General features: G+C 42.6%; 1 protein-coding gene and 1 long non-coding RNA gene across 3 annotated transcripts in view; one reads left to right on the top strand and one right to left on the bottom strand.

The window, feature by feature from the left end:
- The window catches only part of CHST9 (carbohydrate sulfotransferase 9), a 279670-nt gene that overhangs the window by 24447 nt on the left and 234958 nt on the right, over nucleotides 1–20265 (bottom strand). For both annotated transcript variants that reach the window (XM_070361557.1, XM_070361558.1), the window contains one exon: nucleotides 1880–1917. In XM_070361557.1, coding sequence (XP_070217658.1) covers nucleotides 1880–1917 — 38 coding nt within the window. The remainder of the gene's footprint in view (nucleotides 1–1879; nucleotides 1918–20265) is intronic.
- On the top strand, nucleotides 4216–7375 carry LOC138985453 (uncharacterized). Its single transcript, XR_011462515.1, has 4 exons — nucleotides 4216–4381; nucleotides 5314–5442; nucleotides 5579–5653; nucleotides 7202–7375. It is a non-coding gene; the product is annotated as an uncharacterized lncRNA (long non-coding RNA).

Below are 20265 nucleotides of genomic sequence, written 5' to 3'. Positions count from 1 at the left end.
ACCTATCTGTCCTGAAAATGACTATATAACTAATACACTCAAGACCCTTACCTCTGAAGACTAAAGAATTTCACTCTTTTACTGGAACCGGGAGACATGATGCTTTTATCTGGCACCAAATCCATGTTTAAGATTATGAGTAAATATTTGATGTTCTATTCTAGTATCTACATCCTCGATTAGTTTAGCCAAGGGTACAAAAGAAAGAAAATACAGGAAATGAAAATCTACCCCTGAGAAGTAGTCTTAATATATTTCTTGACCAACTGTTTTACCTTGTTAATAAAGAAAACAGTTCTAAGGAAAAATGTTCCCTTTGTGACTTAAATAAACAAAACGGTAATAATGAACTTGACTGGTTAACTGTTGCTCAACCTCACCAAGCCACTTGAGTATATACAAACAACTGAAATACAATGCTAAAGACACTAAGCTCAATAGGCAAATAAATATTTGAAACGACTAACTGACTTTAACATTACATGGGGATGGCATTTTCAAGTTTTTAAGATGGCTGAGACTGAGTCAGTATTTACAGCTCTATTCAAAAGCAAAATGGTGCCCAATAAGCATTACATTTTGCCTACTGAATTTGCAAGATAGGAGGTCAGTCACAAGGAAGGACAATTTTTAAAGCCTGGTGAATTACAGGACGTCTGGCACAGATTAGGTAGAGCTAGGGAGAAGGCAATGGCACCCCACTCCAGTACTCTTGCCTGGAAAATCCCATGGATGGAGGAGCCTAGTAGGCTGCAGTCTATGGGGTCGCTAAGAGTCAGACATGACTGAGCAACTTCACTTTCACTTTCCACTTTCATGCATTGCAGAAGGAAATGGCAACCCACTGCAGTGTTCTTGCCTGGAGAATCCCATGGATGGAGAAGCCTGGTAGGCTGCAGTCCAGGGGTAGCACAGAGTCGGACACGACTGAAGCGACTTAGCAGCAGCAGCGGCAGCAGGTAGAGCTAGAACTTAATTTGGTTGGAATGCCAATGGGAACCAGAATTGGAATTTATTTTGAAGTCCGTTAGGAGGAGACGTTGAAAAATGTACCCTTGACTGGTATAAATGCAGATGAACCATTCTTCCCCTTGACAAGGATGAGGTGACAACAACAAGACTTGGAGATGTGTGTCTATGAATGAAAGCTGTGTGTGTTTTGCCGCAGGCCAGTGGCTGCGTCCCCTGGGTCTAGTGGCAGCACTGGGAAACACTGCAGCCAGATTGGCCCATGGGAAGAGGGTGGGGGGGGGGGCAAGCCTGGCCAAACTTGGTTTGGATCTATGGCTGCATGTCTTAAACCCCTTAAGCTGTTGTACAGAATGACTCCATCTCCTGGTAAATATAAAAAAATTAATCAAAAAAAAGACTGGATAAGAAAACAGTGAAGCAGGCAGGAGGACACTAGCTACATGTGGGTAGAAATCAGAGACCAGATAGAAAACCAACTTGTACGTTTCTGCGGCTAAGGCTTTAGTTCTTAACTGTTGGGGAGGGAATGACTGGATGAATTAGAACTTGAGAAAATCACTGAGGACAGTCACCTTAGTTAAGGGAGAAGTAGATAAAAGTATCTCTTTGCAGCCATGATAGAATCAATGCAGAGGTCATGACATGCTCTGAGGGCTGCTTACATCAGAGCTGGCAGAGTCCATCCTTGGGAAAGATGGTGTGGAGGGGAGGAACGAGGTGGGGGAGACAGGAAAGTGCACGATCACCCATATATGATCAATTTATTTGTTCTCAGAACCAATAAGGTGTATTGCTCATACCCAATAACTAGCAATGCCTCCTTTTAAAAATATTTACAAATGCTTAATTAATTAGTAACATTTGAAGCAAAATTCTACATCCTGGTTTATGAGAAGTGAGGAAATACCTGGTTGGTGATATGTTCCTGGATTTTTTCTCTAGTCACTGAAAAAGAAAGCAAAAAGAAAGTCAGCATTAGTACTGGTCTTGCTCTGTTCTCACTCAAAATTCAGAAAATGAAAAAACAATAAAAAAAAAAAAAAAGGCTCTTCAATCCAGCCACTGTCACAAAATACCAGGGCCAATTTTGGAGTTTCTAGATAATAATTACCAATTTTCTTCATTTTTAATGGTACTGCCCAATTGGACACTCTTGATATGTTTCGGTATTTAGATGTCTTTTGTCAGATAATATGCAGTGTATAAGAAGAGTGTATAAAGAAGAGTGTGTTTTGGAGGGGGGACTTGCCTTTTGAATTAGATCACCAATGTGGACAAGAAGAGAGGGAAGAACATTCAGGAAGGAGAGAGCATTTTGGGTCCAAAGCAGGGAAAGGAAGCCAGCACGGCCAAAGTGAAATAAGGGGAGGTGGGGTGGTGTGAGATGAAGCTGGACAGACAGGCAAGAAACATTTAGCAAGAAAGCTCATGTAGACCATTTTGGGGAGATTGATGACCTTCCCCAAAGTAGTGGGAAGTCAGTTATGAAGGGAGTGTAGCCCAGGGTGTGAGTAGGCCCACTGGAATGCCTGGGTCAGCTGTGCCTTTTCAGAGGACCACTCAGGGCTGGTTGCTACCTGGAGGATAGACCAGAGGTGGTGTCAGGGGCGGCAGCAGCACCAGGAAATCTTAGTTTTATTTCCTTAGGAACAAACTGAAATCTGAAGGAATTCCAGTGAAAAGTAAGAGGCCAAACAATCAGATAATCATAAACTAATCACAATGTCCCCTGGACTCTAGAAAATGGAGTAGATAGTAACCTGACATCTAATTTACAGCTCTGTCATTTATTAGATTTAGGGCCCGTTATGCCTGGAAAATCCCATGGATGGAGGAGCCTGGTAGGCTGCAGTCCATGGGGTCGCTGGGAGTCGGACACGACTGAGCGACTTCACTTCACTTTTCACTTTCATGCATTGGAGAAGGAAATGGCAACCCACTCCAGTGTTCTTTCCTCGAGAATCCCAGGGACTGGGGAGCCTGGTGGGCTGCCGTCTATGGGGTCGCACAGAGTCGGACACGACTGAAGCGACTCAGCAGCAGCAGCAGCAGCATTCAATGTTCTGGTCCTGTCTGGTCATGTATACCAAAGAGTTACTAGTGTTTACCCCTCACCAGATTTGGGAGGATTAAATAAGTATGATTTTTGCACACAAAGGATAAGAGAAAGATATTCCAGGGAGTGGGACTGAAAGAATAAAGTCTCAGAGGCAAGGAGAGGGTGTATTTGGGTGAATCATGAGACATTTTGAAAATCTGAAAGTCAGCCCAGCCAAATTGGAGAGACAACAGTAAGTGCAAAAGACCAGAGGTCAAAAGGACCAGATATTCACATGAGACCAAAGTGACTGGAGGGTAGAAAGGGAGAGGAAATGACTCAAGCACAGTACATCTGTTGTGTGCTTTATTTCTAATCTAATGGCTGCTGATCTGACAGGCTCTTTCAAATGTTCAGGTTTTAGTTTAATATTAAGGCCTCATACTAGTCAAATGGGCTTCCCTGGTGGCTCAGAGGTTAAAGCATCTACCTGCAATGCTGGAGACCTGGGTTGGATCCCTGGGTTAGGAAGATCCCCTGGAGATGGAAACGGCAACCCACTCCAGTATTCTTGCCTGGAGAATCCCATGGATAGAGGAGCCTGGTGGGCTACAGTCCACAGGGTCGCAGGGTTGGACACGACTGAATGACCTCACTTTCTAGTCAAATGGCCATCATTGAAAAAAAAATCTACAAACAATAAATGCTGGAGAGGGTGTGGAAAAAAGGAACTCTCTTGCACTGTTGTTGGGAATGTAAATTGATTCAGCCAAAATGGGGAACAGTATGGAGGTTCCTTAAAAAACTAAAAATAGAGCTACCATATGACCCAGTAATCCCACGCCTGGGCATAAACCCTGAGGAAAGCATAACTCAGAAAGACACACGCACTTCAGTGTTCACTGTAGCATTATTTATAGTAGACAGGGCATGGAAGCACCCTAGATGACCATCAACAGATGAATGGATAAAGAAGTTGTGGTACGTATATACAATGGAATATTACTCAGCCATAAAAAGAAACAAAATTAAGTCATTTGTAGAGATGTGGATGGAGAAGGCAATGGCACCCCACTCCAGTACTCTTGCCCGGAAAATCCCATGGACGGAGGAGCCTGGTAGGCTGCAGTCCATGGGGTCACTAAGAGTCGGACACGACTGAGCGACTTCACTTTCACTTTTCACTTTCATGCTTTGGAGAAGGAAATGGAAACCCACTCCAGTGTTCTTGCCTGGAGAATCCCAGGGATGGAGGAGTCTGGTGGGCTGCCGTCTATGGGGTCACACAGAGTCTGACACAACTGAAGTGACTTAGCAGCAGCAGCAGCAGGAGAGATGTGGATGGACCTAGAGACTGTCACACAGAGTGAAGTAAGTCAGAAAAAACAAGTATCATATATTAACACATATATGTGGGATCTAGAAAAATAGTACAGATGAACCTAGATCCAGGGCAAGAATGGAGACACAGACGTAGAGAATAGATATGTGGACACAGGGGGCAAGGGGGAGGGTGGGATGAATTGTGAGGTTAGGTTTGACGTATATACCCTACCATGAATAAAACAGAATGCTAGTGGGAAGCCGCTATATAACCCAGGGGAGCTCAGCTCAGTGCTCTGTGATGACCTAGATGGGTGGGATTGAGGGGTGGTGGGAGGGAGGCTTAAGAGAGAGGGGATATAGGGCTGATTAATTTCGTCATAGCAGAAACTAACACAAGACTCTAAAGCAATTATACTCCAATGTAAAAAAAGACCTTAGGGGCTCTTCTCTGGCCAGCCCACCTCCTCTGATGATTCTTGGTATCAGCCCATTGTTTATTTCTTTCCCAGCATTTATCACAAATTGCATTTATTTTGTCATTTGTACGTGTGTTGCTTCTTTGCGCATCTCCTTCTACACTATAAGCATCCTGTGGTCAGGGACCCTGCCTATCTTGGTTTATTTCTTTTTTGTCTTTCTATTTTCTGATTTGAGACTATATTACACAAATTCTGGCAATAACATTTTATTAACAAGACGAGATCTCTTATCAAGAAACCACGTTTAAAAATAGAGCAAGAAAAAGTAATAATGATTTTTATGAGGGGGCTGGTTTTATTACAAGTTGAAGAGCACTAAAAAAAGGTTTAATTTCCTACATTTTACAGCAGTGGTTACTAACATTGAAAGAATGTGGGTCCCTTTAAAATATCATGACAATTGCTTATAATTTTGTTATTTATTAAAATTCTTTTATGTACATGCGTGCTAAGTCGCTTCAGTCGTGTCTGACTCTTTGCGACCCCCATGGACTATAGGCCACCAGGCTCATCTGTCCATGGGATTCTCCAGGCAAGAATACTGCAGTGGGTTGCCATGCCCTTCTCCAGGGGATCTTCTCAATCCAGGAATGGAACCCATGTCTCTTAGGTCTCCTACACTGGCACGTGAGTTCTTTACCACTAGCCCCACCTGAGAAGCTCCAATGTTTTATGAAGTGTCTATAAATTCAACACCACCTAAAAATGAGTCTGTACCTTTTAAAGAGATCTATTTTCTTCCTGTATTTTATTTCTTTTTTAGATTAATTTTTTGGGGAGTCTAGTTGATCCATCTTATTTACTGCTGTATCGAAGGCCCGGTGCTGGCACACTTGAGGTATTCAATGCAAATTTACAGAATGATTGACAGCGTTTTCAGTCAGGGCTGGTTTGTATCAGTTCTCACATTTTAAAGGCAGCCGTTCCTGGCTCTTGCTCTTTAGTGAAAGGAAAGATTCAGGGGTTAAAACTCATTAGATGAACCGTATGAATGCCTGAAGTTGACTACTAATAAATTCTAGCCCATACCAAACACTTGGTTTTGTGATAGCCACCATTTTTGTCTTAGTTCCCAGTTGATTTCCCAAGGATTTTAAAGTATCCTAGTAATAGTGATATGTCTAATCTTCCTTTCCCCCTCCTTTAAAATATAACATTTATAGTAGCCTTAGGGCTTCCCAGGTGGCTCTAGTGGTAAAGAATCTGCCTGCCAATGCAGAAGCCACAAGAAATGAGGGTTCGATCCCTGGGTCAGGAAGATCCCCTGGAGGAGGGCATGGCTCCCCACTCCAGTATTCTTGCCTGGAGAATACCATGGACAGAGGAGCCTGGGGGCCGCAGTCCACGGGACCAAAAAGAGTCGGATACACCTGAGTGACTGAGTACGCAGTAGCTTAGTTTTGTACTCCTAACATGAAAGTGAAAGTCACTCAGTCATGTCCGACTCTTTTCGACCCCATGGACTGTAATCCATGGAATTCTCCAGGCTAGAATAGTGGAGTGGGTAGCCATTCCCTTCTCCAGGGGATATTCCCAACCCAGGGATTGAACCCAGGTCTCCTGCATTGCAGGAGGATTCTTTCCCAGCTCAGCTACCAGGGAAGCCATACATGTTCAAGACTGTGGGAACTGAAGTGAAGGACAGAGAGTTAATTCTAGATAACTTATAACACCAGGTTTTATGCTTTTCCTGAAGGCTAACAATATTTTAATTGTTCCTTTAGTTTGAATTTACCCAAATTTCCACCATTCTCTTTCACTAAGCTGCTATTTACCAAAATAAGGCTTCTCAGCATAGCTACCCAGAAGACTCAGGCTTCTCTTTAATTGCATTATGGAATCAGGGGCTTTGAGGAGGGCAGATTTGACCCAAGGCCTCCAATTACAGGCAGGAACCCAAGACACAAACCTGGGCTGTGTGTCTTGGGATGTCAAGACAGACAGGCTGGATGTAAGTTTCCCAAGCAAAAGGTCACAATGAGTCCAGGATTCAGGGCTTCTATGCAAATATGGAAGAGGTGGATGATAGCAGGTGACGTACATGGCAGGGAACACATCCGTGTTTCAGAGGGACTTAGTTCCACATCATGAACAACTCAGGCAACAAGGCAGGAGCCACGCTGGGGACTGAGGGATAAGGCAAGGGCTGATTCAGAAGGCAACAGAGTAAGGTTCCAGTTACTAAGGTCAGAAAGTCAGTTGAGGATCATGGGGACTAGAGCCAGACAGACCATTACTTGAGATACAGCTATTTAAATATGAGAAAAATGATCTCCTCCCTTGAGCTATTAAGACTCTAATAAATTAAAATATATAATTACATTATTATTTTGTGACTGTAGTGGTTATGATTGCAACTCATGATAATTTTTTCTCTTGCTCACAGATAGTCTTAGCCTGGTGGAGATGTAAATGTTCCCTGACCGAGACAAGAAAAAAGGAGGGAATCCCACTTAAGGAAAACTGAAGTCGTTCCCCAGTTTATTCAAATCGTATTTGAGAGAGAGGAATGGAATTCAGGGGATAAATTGTAACTGCATAAGCTTTTGCTAATAAAAGATTAAGAAGTATGTGGTTTAGCATCTTTTAATTATTTTTTTCTAGCATCTTGAATATACAATGTTTGAAATCTCTGGTTGGATCAACATTATTTTGCTCAGAGGTTTGTGGACTTTGCATACTGATTCTTTCCTGTTTCCAAGTACATTTGCTTTTAGGCTATTTTTATTCACTTTAAAGGAATTTTAATAACTTTCTGTTGACAGCATGGACAGCTGGTCTTGAGAATTAAAGAAAATTCACTTGCTGACTGAGGAAGGAAGTGACATCAATGAGCTTCTAAAGTCAGCCCAGAGGGGGAAATTGGCTTGTGAGAGAGTAGCCTTGCATGGCACTGTATTTATCGAGCGATGCCTTGAGATGCAAATTGGTGTATCAATCAAACCTATGGTGCCTACCTCCAACCAACTGAGTGCAAAGAGAAGGAACATTGCCCCGAAACACTGAGGAGGAAAAGGATGAGGGATATGGGAACCCAGGGGCGAAGTGAATTATGGGAACTCACAATCCCCTCTCTGGGCGGATACTTCACTCACTGTCAAGCCTCAGTTTCTTTGTCTAGAAAATGAGTTTGATGTAAGCTGATGGTTGAAGTCAGTCCATTTCTGTGACAGATGGCTAATGAGACCGTGTACTAATATATACGGTAGAGATGTTATCTCACCACTTTGTCCCAAAGAGTGCTATCAATCACTTTTTATCTCTCACTAAGAGCAACCTAGAAAGAGAAATCTTTAAGTGTCATTTGTAGCTACTGGGCTTCCCTTATGGCTCAGCTGGTAAGGAATCTGCCTGCAGTGTGGGAGACCTGGGTTTGATCCCTGGGTGGGGAAGATCCCCTGGAGAAGGGAATGGCTACCCACTCTAGTATTCTGGCCTGGAGAATTCCATGGACTGTATGGTCCACAGGGTGGCAAAGAGTCGGACACGACTGAGCAATTTTCACTTTGTAGCTACTACCTTCGTTCCTTGGTATTTTTAAAATTGGCATTCATTGTGTATTCTACTGCAGAAAAAGGCACCAAATCTGGAAGACACCAAACCTGGACTTTAAAGACTAATGACAACGGTAATAGCAATTATCATTGTCGTCATAATGAATGACTTAATTCTTCACCGTTTTAGAGACCTGCCCTCTGGAGCTGCAGTATCCATTTTTCAAAGGTCACTGCAGTGCAAGTGGAATGTGTGTGTGTGTATGTGAGGTTTGCATCATGTGGGTGTACAGGTACGTGTATATACATACACACACCTGTGCAAAAGACAGGCAGAAAAGTACCTTAATACATTTTATGGTTATGAGCTGAAAAATAAAATCTGCTGATTATTTCTTAGCTCAGTTTATAAAGTGCTTGAGTGCTGGTTCAATAAGAGTTAAATAATATGAGTTTGATTTTGCAATCTAGAGTCAATGGGAATTTTATTCATCCCAAGAGATACATGCATTCAGGCTGCCTTCTTTTCCTTGTCTATAAACATATTTGGGGTATTAAGCTAAATTTTCAAATTTTACAAGTATAAATAGGTAACTTGAACCATTCAAAAAATATTGGTTAAGTAGAGAAAAGAAAGGATGGGCTTTCAACAGCCATAGTCTTCAGGCTAAAGGATTTTCAGCTTATCCTCAAGCAAACTAATCCTACAGCAATATTTTAATGAGCATCTATTATGGAAATGGTGTTCCAGAAGTATAGAAGAAAAGTAGAGAAAGCAAGATGATCACCCCACAAAATGACAGCATGTAATCATGGAGCTGTAAAGGATTTATCAGTAATTGTATAGGTAGTCAGATCAAAAGGTATTTAAATCTTGATGTAGTAGTAACGGCAATGGATTCACCTTCAGACTTTTCTAGTCTTGGTTTTGCCACTATCAAGCTGTATAGTGAAAGTGAAAGTCACTCAGTCGTGTCCGACTCCTTGTGAGGCCATGGACTGCATAGTCCATGGAATTCTCCAGGCCAGAATACTGGAGTGGGTAGACGTTCCCTTCTCCAGGGGATATTCCCAGCCCAAGAATAGAACCCAGGTCTCCTGCATTGCGGGCGGATTCTTTACCAGCTGAGCCACAAGGGAAGCTGTTGGCATTTAGTAAATAACTTCACTCCTGTAGTTCTTGCTTTTTCTTCAGAACAGTAATCACAATGTTGCAAGTATTGATGGTCTCTAAATTTGTCTCTAGTTACTTAAATTCTTTGACCTTAAAAAGAATGAGGGAGATTGAAATTTTCCATAGAATTGGCACAAACAGAAGACAGCTCAAGAGGGAGGGGATACATGTGTACTTATGGCTGAGTCACATGGTTGAATAGCAGAACCTAACACAACACTGTAAAGCAATTATTTTCCAATTAAAAAAAAGTAAAGGATCATTTATTAAAGTCAAAAAGAAAAAAGAAAAGAGGTCATGTTTGGTGGAGGAACCTGAAGAGGCTTCATAGAGGAGACAGCATTTGATCTGGGTAGTTCTATTAATAAAAATAGATTGGAGGAAAGGTTTTTCACCTGAAAGGAAAATCACAAGCAAAAGCGCAGAACCAGGAAATGTATGGGGTGTGTACAGGGTAGTGAATAGGACTTTTTGACTTTAGTGAAGTCTGTATATTAGCAAGTAGTCAGAAGCAAGGCAAAATGTGTGTGATGGATCAATATTAAGGAGGGTCCTAAAAACTTCAGGAGAAATTTTGACCTTTATTTGGTAGGAGAGCCCTAAAAGATTTTTGAGCCAGAGAGTGATCAAAACTGTTTGAAGAAGATGAATCTAACAGTGCTATCACTTGAGGATGGGAGACACTGGTAAGGAGATGGCATGCTAAGTCGTCTCAGTTGTGTCTAACTCTTTGCGACCCTATGGACTGTAGTCCGCCAGGCCCCTTTGTCCATGGGATTCTCCAGGCAGGACTACTAGAGTGGGTTGCCCTGCCCTCCTCCAGAGGGTCTTCCCAACCCAGGGATTGAACCCGTGTGTCCTGTGTCTCCTGCACTGCAGGCAGATTCTTTACTCCTGACCCACTGGGGCATAATGTGGGTGAAAGTGAGATACTCTGTGTGACTAGAATGGACTTCCTTCTGCTGGGGTCTGGGCAGCAGGGCAGTGGAAAGAAAAGAACTAAAGATGATCAAGATCTTGAGCTCGGGTGCTTGGGAGAAAATGCTCTTAATGCAAAGGTGGAAACAAGGAAATAGGGACAGTTTAAAGAAGCAAATTTGGTGAGTAATGGTGGAGGTGGGATGATTAGCTCAGTTTGACCTTTGTTAGGTTTAAAAACACCAGGAAGACATCCTGGAGGAGGCAGTAAGTGAGATCAGGAAAGAGGTCAGTTTCCAGGCCATCTTCCACAGAGAAATGCCAGGGGGAGCTACTAGATGCAAGACTCTTTTTAAAATTTACACAGAGAAATAATGACCAAATTAGAACTTTGGGAAACAGTTGTGATTTATTTATATTTGATTATGCCTCCTTAAGTAATGGAATGCAAATTTGACATCATCTGTGCTGTGCATAAGAGATGCTGTCTCTGAGCTAACCCAAAACTTAGTGTCAGGAACTAGCAAGTTCCAGGTCCAGAGCTTAAGTCCTCACTGGTCCCGGATTTGAGTCAAAGGCTTTGATTCGGACACCAATTCTGATGTGTTTCTCTTTTAATACAACAAACAATGAACTGAATTCTCCACAGATACTGACTGGTAGGGTTTCCCAAGTGGTGCTAGGGGTAAAGAACCCACCTCCCATTGCAGGAGATGTAAGAGAGGTCGGTTCGATCCCTGGGTTGGGAAGATCCCTTGGAGGAGGGCATGGAAACCCACTCCTGTATTCTTGCCTGGAGAATCCTATGGGCTGGGGGCTTGATGGGCTATAGTTCATGGAGTTGCAAAGAGTTGGACACGACTGAAGCGACTTGACATACATGTACATACTGACTGACTAGTTCACAAATTTAACTCAATTCTGACATTACCTCCCTGAAGATAGACTCAGATTCTGCAGGTTAAGGGCTCAGTCCCAGATGCCTGTATCCACACACCAGTCCCACGACACACACGTGTGAGTGCACATACACACACCTCACTTCAGATGCCAGCTGCAAGTCTAGCTTGTCCATTGGGCTTCTGACCTGCCAGCTATAGATCAGAGATCCTTACAACCCCTCCCTGAAGTTTGATCAAGTTTGTTAGAGTGGGGCTCATAACTCAAAGAAACAACTTACTAGATCACTAGTTTGTTACAGAAGGATATAACTTGTGCATGCATGTGTGCTCAGTTGCTCAGTCCTGTCCAGCTCTTTTTGACCCCATGAACTGTAGCCTGCCAGGCTCCTCTGTCCATAGGATATCCCAGGCAAGAGTAGTGGGATAGGTTGTCATTTCCTACTCCAGGGGATCTTCCCGACACAGGGATCGAAACTACATCTCCTGCACTGACAGATTCCTTACCACTGCGCCACCTGGGAAACCTTGATATAACTCAGGAGCAGCCAATGGGAGAGATGTACAGGGTGAGGTATGTGGAAGGGGCACAGACCCTCTCCGGGGGCACAATTCTCCCTGAACTTCCACTCCTTCTCCAACCAGGAAGTTCTCTGAACCACATCCCTTTGGGCTTTTCTGGGGGTTTCAGCACATAGGCACCATTGATTAAATCACTGGTCATTAGTGATTATACTCAATCTCCAGGTCTTCTCCCCTCCCTGGAGTTCAGATGTGGGACTGAAAGTTCCAACCCTCTCATCACATGGTTGGTTCTCCTGGCAACCGGCCTCCACCCTTAGTTCAGTTCAGTCGCTCAGTCGTGTCCGATTCTTTGTGACCCCACGGACTGCAGCACACCAGGCCTCCCTGTCCATCATCAACTCCTGGAGTTTACTCAAACTCATGTCCATTGAGTCGATGATGCCATACAACCACCTCATCCTCTACTGTCCCCCTCTCTTGCCCTTCAATCTTTCCCAGCAACAGGGTCTTTTCAAATGAGTCAGCTCTTCGCATCAGGTGGCCAAAGTACTGGAGTTTCAGCTTCAACATCTGTACTTTCAATGAATATTCAGAACTGATTTCCTTTAGGATTGACTGGTTGGATCTCCTTGCAGTCCAAGGGACTCTTAAGAGTCTTCTCCAACACCACAGTTCAAAAGCATCAATTTTTCAGCACTCAGCTTTCTTTATAGTTCACTCTCACATCCATACGTGACTGCTGGAAAAACCACAGCCTTGACTAGACGGACCTTGGTGAAGGGAGGGGTCCAAAAATCACCTCATTAATATAATAAAAGACATCTTTATCACTCTCATCATTTAGGAAATTCCAAGGGTTTGGGGAGCTCTGTGCCAGAAAGTAGGGACAAAGACCAAATACATCTATTTCTATTATACATCACAACATCGGCAAATTGTAAGTTCTAGGAAAAGAAACTCAGGACTATTCCCTTTTTTATAAACTGAGACTTAATGAAAGTTTAGGATTTTTCTAAGGACACCAAACTTAGTGATGGTCAAGAGTGAGGCTTAGCAGTCAGAATTTCTGGGCTTGATTCTCAATTTCTCTACTTTCTGTCTAGTTGGCCTTGGGGAAAAAACAACCTCTTTGAGTTTTCTCATCTATAAAATAAGGATAACACCTATAGTATATAATCATTTTTTGTAATTCAGCAGGTTAATATAAAGGGCTTAGCACACTACCTGGTATCTGTCATGACTCACATCACAGGAGACTCCAGCTAAGGATAATAAAACCAGATTGTTTAAAGCCAAGATGGAGTAACAAGAATTTTCAAGAGAGCCAAGTATCCTATTCTGGAATAACCAAGGAGTATGGGAGAAAACTAGGGTTAATAAGTATTTTCAGTGTCAAAAAAAGAGATGAAAGAAAAATTTAGTCAAATTTAAATGATTAACAAGTAGTCAAACATCTAAGAGTTTCAGCTTGGCCAATGCAAATGCGTGCAATCCTATTTTCACCTTAAGGCATAATTGCATAGGCAGATATCCAAGTCCTGCCCTTGGCCTCCGGTCCCCAGCCTGCCACACAGAGGCACAGGACAAAGAAGCCTGCAGCCCTGCCCCTGGTGTGGGTGGAGGGGCCAGCCGACACAAGGACTTCCCTGGAGAACTGAGGGGTGGGGGCGTTGGTGCTCCTAGTGAACTGATTCTGGTTCTCCAGCGATACGAGCTTTGAGAAGAAGAATGTGCACAATTTCCTAGGTACCTTTTGCCACTTCTTCGAGTGAACTATGATATGGCTCCTGAAAAGACTCTCTCCTTGATTAGACTTGAATCAGGTTCCTCTGACCGTGACCTGTGTCGTCTTCTGCCAGCCTTGCCCAGTCTTAGCAATAATCCTACTGAGTCCCCTGAAACCTTGATCCGTGATCAAGTTCCTCACCTGTAACTTTGAGGTGTAAGTCCTTGGCTGGCCTTTAGCTAGAATCCTGTTCGGTCGGTTTAGCAAGAATCCTCCTACCCTTAAGGTCGCCTCTTAGTAATTTTCCATCCATTGACCCCATACTCTGCTCACTGGCTGTAAGTCCCTACTTGTCTTTTGAGCCCATCCCTCTCTTCTCTTACATACCCTTATTGCAACAGTCCTGAATAGAGTCTTCCTTGCCATCTTAACAAGTGTCGGAAATATTTTTTCCTTCAACACACCTAACATTTTATCATTAAATTCATTTTTTTCCTTTATATCCATCTCGCTTGTCCAAAAATGACTTTTTATTAATTTCTTGTTAAGTTTGCAGATCCCGTGTGCTCGCTAATTCTAATTATTCCTGGTGGTATCTTAAAGCCTTAGTATACAATCAGGGAAACTGTAAATCACACAATCCATCAATGCCAGACCCTGGACTTCACAATGTCATTTACAGTAGGATCTATAATCTTATTAAAAGTAAGGTCTCCTCCTGCTACCTTTGAAAGCAGTAAGAAATATGAGCTTAGGTTTCAAAAGTCAAATATAGATGTTTGAAATGGGGTTCCTTTTTTCTTTCAAATTCAAGCATGATTTTTTGTTTAAATGCTGAATTGGGATAGCTGATTTTTTAAAGGTAATTTTTAGAGTATTAGAGACTACAGACATTATGTGAATTATATGAATTATATGACTATAGACAGTATATATGAATGTTTTTCGATTACCTTTTCTATACATCAACACTTAACCAGTCTAGGCTGGAACTAGTTGAAGGGATTGTCAATAGGCTGTAATAGTTAGTCTATCTCCCAGCTCTTGGTACACAATGCAAACATATCTGAGGAGGGGCTGTTTGGATAGAGCAGATTACAGTTCTGTGGAGAGAAAAAGTGAAGCTGTGCCTTTGTCAGTGGCCCCTCTGTGTGATCAGTGGGTCGTGCCGTGGGGACGGCCTGTGGTTCAGGCAGCAGAGACCACACGTCAACATGCAGCTCTTGGTGGCTCCACGTGACATCATTATCCCCAGGATCAATCTACTAGACATGATCCTATATCATATCCATAGGAGGGGGTAGACTTGTGATGCTTATGTTTTTATTTCATCTCCTTTACATTCTGGTATTTTTTTTTTTGGCATTTTAGGGAATTTTGTCATGTTTATTTATACATTTCAGAGGTTCTAAGTATATTCTTATCACACTTCCACACGCAGGGTAGGGAACAAGGGAGTAAGAGGGAGTGGGGAGGGTAGTAGGCTAGCATAGGGAGGTGTCATAAATTCAATTCTGTGGTGAGAACTTTTTAACACCCAGTTAAAAAGTAGAAATAACAAAGGTGAACACAATCTATGGTTGTATCATAGCCATTTCTTCTTTAATCAGATATTTATTTCACACCATTAAAATCAACTAAGGGGAAATAATTAAATAGTCATTTAAATTATAATTGATTCCCAGCTTCTTGCCTTTTGTGAAAAAGGATTTGGGGGGCTTTAAAGCTCACCATTTTTTTCACTTAGCAGGGAAATACGTTGCTTATTCTGTTACAATGGTGACAGAATAATTTTCTTTTGTTTTATAATTTTTCCTTTCTATTTGGAAAATATATATGTCTGATTGAATTTGGTTGGTCCCATAAAAGTAGTAATTTAAGGAAGTAACTTAAACTCATGAATCCCTAAACCATTTTATGCACTAATCGTCATATAATTTTTATTTTAAAATCTCCCATTCTTTTTTTTTTTTTTTCTGGAAAGAACAGACAGCATAAACTTCAGAGTTTTATGCTAAAAGCAAATCATACTCATTCTTGTAGAGTGAGAGTGCAATGCTGAATGCTTGCATCACTATAATTCTTCTTACATTTAAACATGCCCAAGTGGCTTAAGTAAGAATTTAAGGTGCCAATTTCTCTCTCTCACTGTTTTGCCCATTCCATCCTTCTCTGTTAACCAAGTTAGGGTCAATACTATTTTGGTAGTTTGAATCACCAATCACAGTCTTATACAATTAGAAAATTCTTTCTCCTTGACTTGGATTAAATTCACTACTTGTGAACATTTTTTTCTTATGTTAGACAATATTTACATAAAAACATGATGATGATTCTTGGCTCCAAGAGCTGAATCAGGTTGTATTTCTTTTGTAATAGCCCTGACATTGGGAAGGGTCCATTTCATTATTTATCTTTATGGTTTATATTCCAAGAACAAAAAGCATCACAAAGAAATTATAAGCCTGACACTCAGCAGATTTACTGTCATTAGTAACAGTGGCATTATAATCTTGAAACTACTGAAAGTATATTGTAGGAAAAAGACAGTAAGTAAGTATATTCTTAGGAACTCAAGTTTTCAGTGTAATTTTCAGAGAAGGGACAAAGGAAGAGGGATTCTAAATTTGAGTTGAAAATATATGAAGCCATCATTTAGGAAAAGCAAGCATCCTTAGCAGCTTGTTTAACACCCAGGTCTTAATTTCTATGTGCTGTGAAGTGAGTGAGTGAAGTCGCTCAGTTGTGTCCGATTCTGCGACCCCATGGCCTGTAGCCTACCAGGCTCCTTTGTCCATGGGATTCTCCAGGCAATAGTCCTGGAGTGGATTGCCATTTCCTTCTCCAGGGGATCTTCCCGAGCCAGGGCTCGAACCCCGGTCTCCTGCATTGTAGACAGACCCTTTACCGTCTGAGCCATCAGGGACGCCCTATGTGCTAGTCCTCATTAAAAGGAACCAGGGCTCCTTGTAGAAGCTGATTTCAGGGTTGCGGCAGGGAAAAGATAGCTTTTTGCTAGCAATTAGGAGAAGTACTCAAAACAAATGAAAGTGAAAGTGAAAGTGGCTCAGTTGTGTCTGACTTTTTGCGACTGTATAGTCCATGGAACTCTCCAGGCCAGAATACTGCAATGGGTAGTCTTTCCCTTCTCCAGGGGATCGTCCCAACCCAGGGATTGAACCCACGTCTCCCACACTGCAGGCAGATTCTTTACCAGCTAAGCCACAAGGGAAGCTCAAAACAAATGAGGTCGTACCAAAAAGACTCAGGAACTAGCTGAAACAGTGTTTCGCTGTCCACGTTAGGAAAAATGCACACCAAAAAGCAGAATGAATAGAACCGACTGTAATAGACTGCATGGGAAAAAATCAATGAGCTCATAGTTGTCCTCCAGCCTAAGGAAAAGGGAGAGAAAGTGAAAAAAAGGGAAAGTTTCTTTATTAAATAATGTCATCTAATAAATGTGGAAGAAGTGACAGAATTAAGGAAAGATGTTTAAAATTTCCGTGTCAAGAATATTACTGCCATGAACATATTATTCCATGGATCTTTCAGTAACTGAGAAGGAAAAATGTACTTTTAAAATAGAGAAATCTACTGTCTGTACTTTTAACAAAGTGATCAAACGTGGCATCACTAATAGTGAGAAAAGTGACAACACAGCACGAAATAGAACACTTCCCCACGAGGTATCAATGCCCCAAACCTTCAATCTGGTTTGGGCTAACTGCCAGTTTACTGAGGAAAGGAAAAATGTAAACTATTTTATGAGAAATGCTCAGAATGCAGGCCATCCTAGAGACAACGGACCTGGAATCCTAAACAACTCATACATACTTGGGGTTAAAAAAGAAGGCAATTGAATTTAGTGCTAAGCATGGCACAGAAAAGATCTGAAAACTAATGTTATTGATCAGAGTGTCTTTCTTCTTCTTGTGGCCGCACTGGTCTTAGTTGTGGCACGTGGGCTTAGCTGCTCCACGGCAGGTGGGATTTTAGTTCCCAGACCAGAGATTGAACCTGTGACCTCTGCACTAGAATGGGAATTCTCAGCCACTGGACCACCTGGGAAATCCCAAGGAGAGTTTCTTAAGAATGGTGGGAGCTGAGGCCAAATATCAGTGACTTTGGACGTGAGAAAATGAAAATGGGAAGGATGGGCTCCACAGACAAGAACTTTGAATGAAAATGAAAGTCATAAGATTGAGTCAATGCAGAAATATTAATGGAACCAAAGGACTTAAAAACAGCTTTGACTGAGACCCAGGAACTGGCCGTAAAGAAGAGGTTGGACATATTGGAGACAGTACAGGAAAATTTGAGCAACAGGTCCTGGGTGGGCAAGTGGGCAATACACCCATCCAAGGCACAGACTTGGCCTTGAGCAGGAGGATGAATGCACATCCCCTGATACCGAAGGAAGGGAGTATGCAGGGTGTACACTGAGTCTGCAGGGACAGTGAGAAGCTGAGAGAGTGCATGCCTGTGGCTTCCATTTCCTCTGAAAATCTGGTGAGACAGTCCACAAAAAAATGAGAAGAGTGAGGATTTAAAGGTGGCGGGGAAGGGTGAGGATCATCATGAGTGGGAATCGGGACACTGGGACACTGGGACACTGGGTGGTGTACAGACCTTCCTCATGTTGGAGAACATGATTTCCAAGTGACACTCAGCCTCCCTGTGGGATGTTCTCCATCTTTCGAGCAGATGACATGAAAAGAGTGTTCAAGGACTACACGTTTCTGAAGAAGGGGAGATCTGAAGATGAATGTGAAGGCTCAGGCTAGGTTATGAATGAAGGGGGATGAAGAAAGAAAAAAAAACTGCAGAGAATGGCAGCAAAATGGCAGAGATATCTACGAGGTCAAAGAACAGTTAGGTGGGCAAGGAGTGCCCTGAGATAATAATCACAAGATGAAATCAGAGATCCTTGTTTCTGATTTTTGAAGCAGAGCAGTTACAAGTCAAGATCAAAGTTGTAGCCATGGGAGCTGATGACTGAAGCTGAGCAGAGATTTAGCTCATGGTTGCAACGAAGTGTCCCCAGAACCACAGAATGTAAGAGTTACATGAGCAGGGCCTTTATTTCAATTTCCACCAGAAGAACTTTGAAAGCACTTTTGTCAGTGAAGGATCCAATTTTGGTTTAGTGCCACTTTAAAAAGTTTGCTTTACTCACCCATGACTGATACAGGCAAAAACCACCAAAATATTGTAAAAGTAATTATCCTCCAATTGAAATAAATAAATCAATTTTTAAAAGTTTGCTTTACTCAAATTTTGTTTTCCTTAATTTATTTTTATCCAAGTAAGACAACTGGGAAAGAGTCAACAGTGAAGCATGAATTCCCCTTACAGGGTTTATTCTAAAGAAATCCTCAGGGCAATGTATGAAACTGGGTCAGCTTGTAGGCTCCAGGCTGGGCAGGAATGAACTTGAGAACAACTAAGGAGAAACTCAGACAGAACTGGCAAAAGAAGTTCTGGTAAAACCTTTCAGGGGACTCTTAGATAGCCAGTCAAAAACGATGAAATGGATATAGTTGCTGCTGTTGCTGTTTAGTCGCTTCAGTCGTGTCCGACTCTGTGCAACCCCAGAGACGGCAGCCCACCAGGCTCCCCTGTCCCTGGGATTCTCCAGGCAAGAACACTGGAGTGGGTTGCCATTTCCTTCTCCAATGCATGAAAGTGAAAAGTGAAAGTGAAGTCGCTCAGTCGTGTCTGACTCTTAGCGACCCCATGGACTGCAGCCTACCAGGCTCTTCCGTCCATGGGATTTTCCAGGCAAGAGTACTGGAGTGGGTTGCCTTTTCCTTCTCCAGGGGATCTTCCCAACCCAGGGATCGAACTCATGTCTCCTGCATTGCAGGAGGATTCTTTACTGCTGAGCCACCAGGGAAGCCCTCCTTTCTAAACAGTTTCTCTTGACCTTCTCTCAACCTGAGTGTGGCCTCTGCTTCCTTTGGGACACTGACTGATACATGGTGGCTTTGGCCTGAGGGCTGCATTCCAGCTGGGCACTCACAGCGCTAAGGACAGGAGCATAGCTTGGGGTTGCCGGCAGATCCTCGGGGCACTGGGATCAAGGCCACCGTGGCAAATACCTGGAGAGGTGTCTGATGGAGTGAGGAGAAAACTGGCAGGTGGCAAGTGATAGATGGTAGTGTGTTTATATCAGGTAGGACAAACTCTGAAGACTTCTAGAAATCATTATTGAGATGGAGTGGAGTCAGAGAAACATAATTGGTTTTACGATGATAAAGCTTTTTGTTTGTCTGTTTGTTTTAAACTCTCATGCTGATGTTTTTAGGGAAAGACCCATCATCACTTAGATGAGAAAAATCAAGGCTTCAAAAAGTTGATTTGCTCATTTATTCATTCAGCAAATACCGAGGGCATATTAAGTACCAGGCAGTGGGCTGAGAACAAAGAGTGAACAAAATGAACTGAAGCCCCTTCCCTGAAAGAGCTAGGTGCATTCGAACCCAGGCTTGCTGCTGTTCAGTTGCAAAGTCATGCTCCCACTCTTTGTGACCCCATGGACCGCAGCATGCCAGGCTTCTCTGTCCTTCACCATCTCCCAGAGTTTGCTCAAACTCATGTCCACTGAGTCTGTGATGCCGTCCAACCATTGCATCCTCTCTTGTCTCCTTCTCCTTTTGCCTTTCTCAGCATCAGGGTCTTTTCCAATGAGTTGCCTCTTCACATCAGGTG

This window comes from Bos mutus, chromosome 24 (genome assembly GCF_027580195.1).
Source record: "Bos mutus isolate GX-2022 chromosome 24, NWIPB_WYAK_1.1, whole genome shotgun sequence".
NCBI classification, from domain to species: Eukaryota; Metazoa; Chordata; class Mammalia; order Artiodactyla; family Bovidae; genus Bos; species Bos mutus.
Note: the sequence above shows the minus strand (reverse complement) of the source record. Positions and strands in the feature narration are given on the sequence as shown.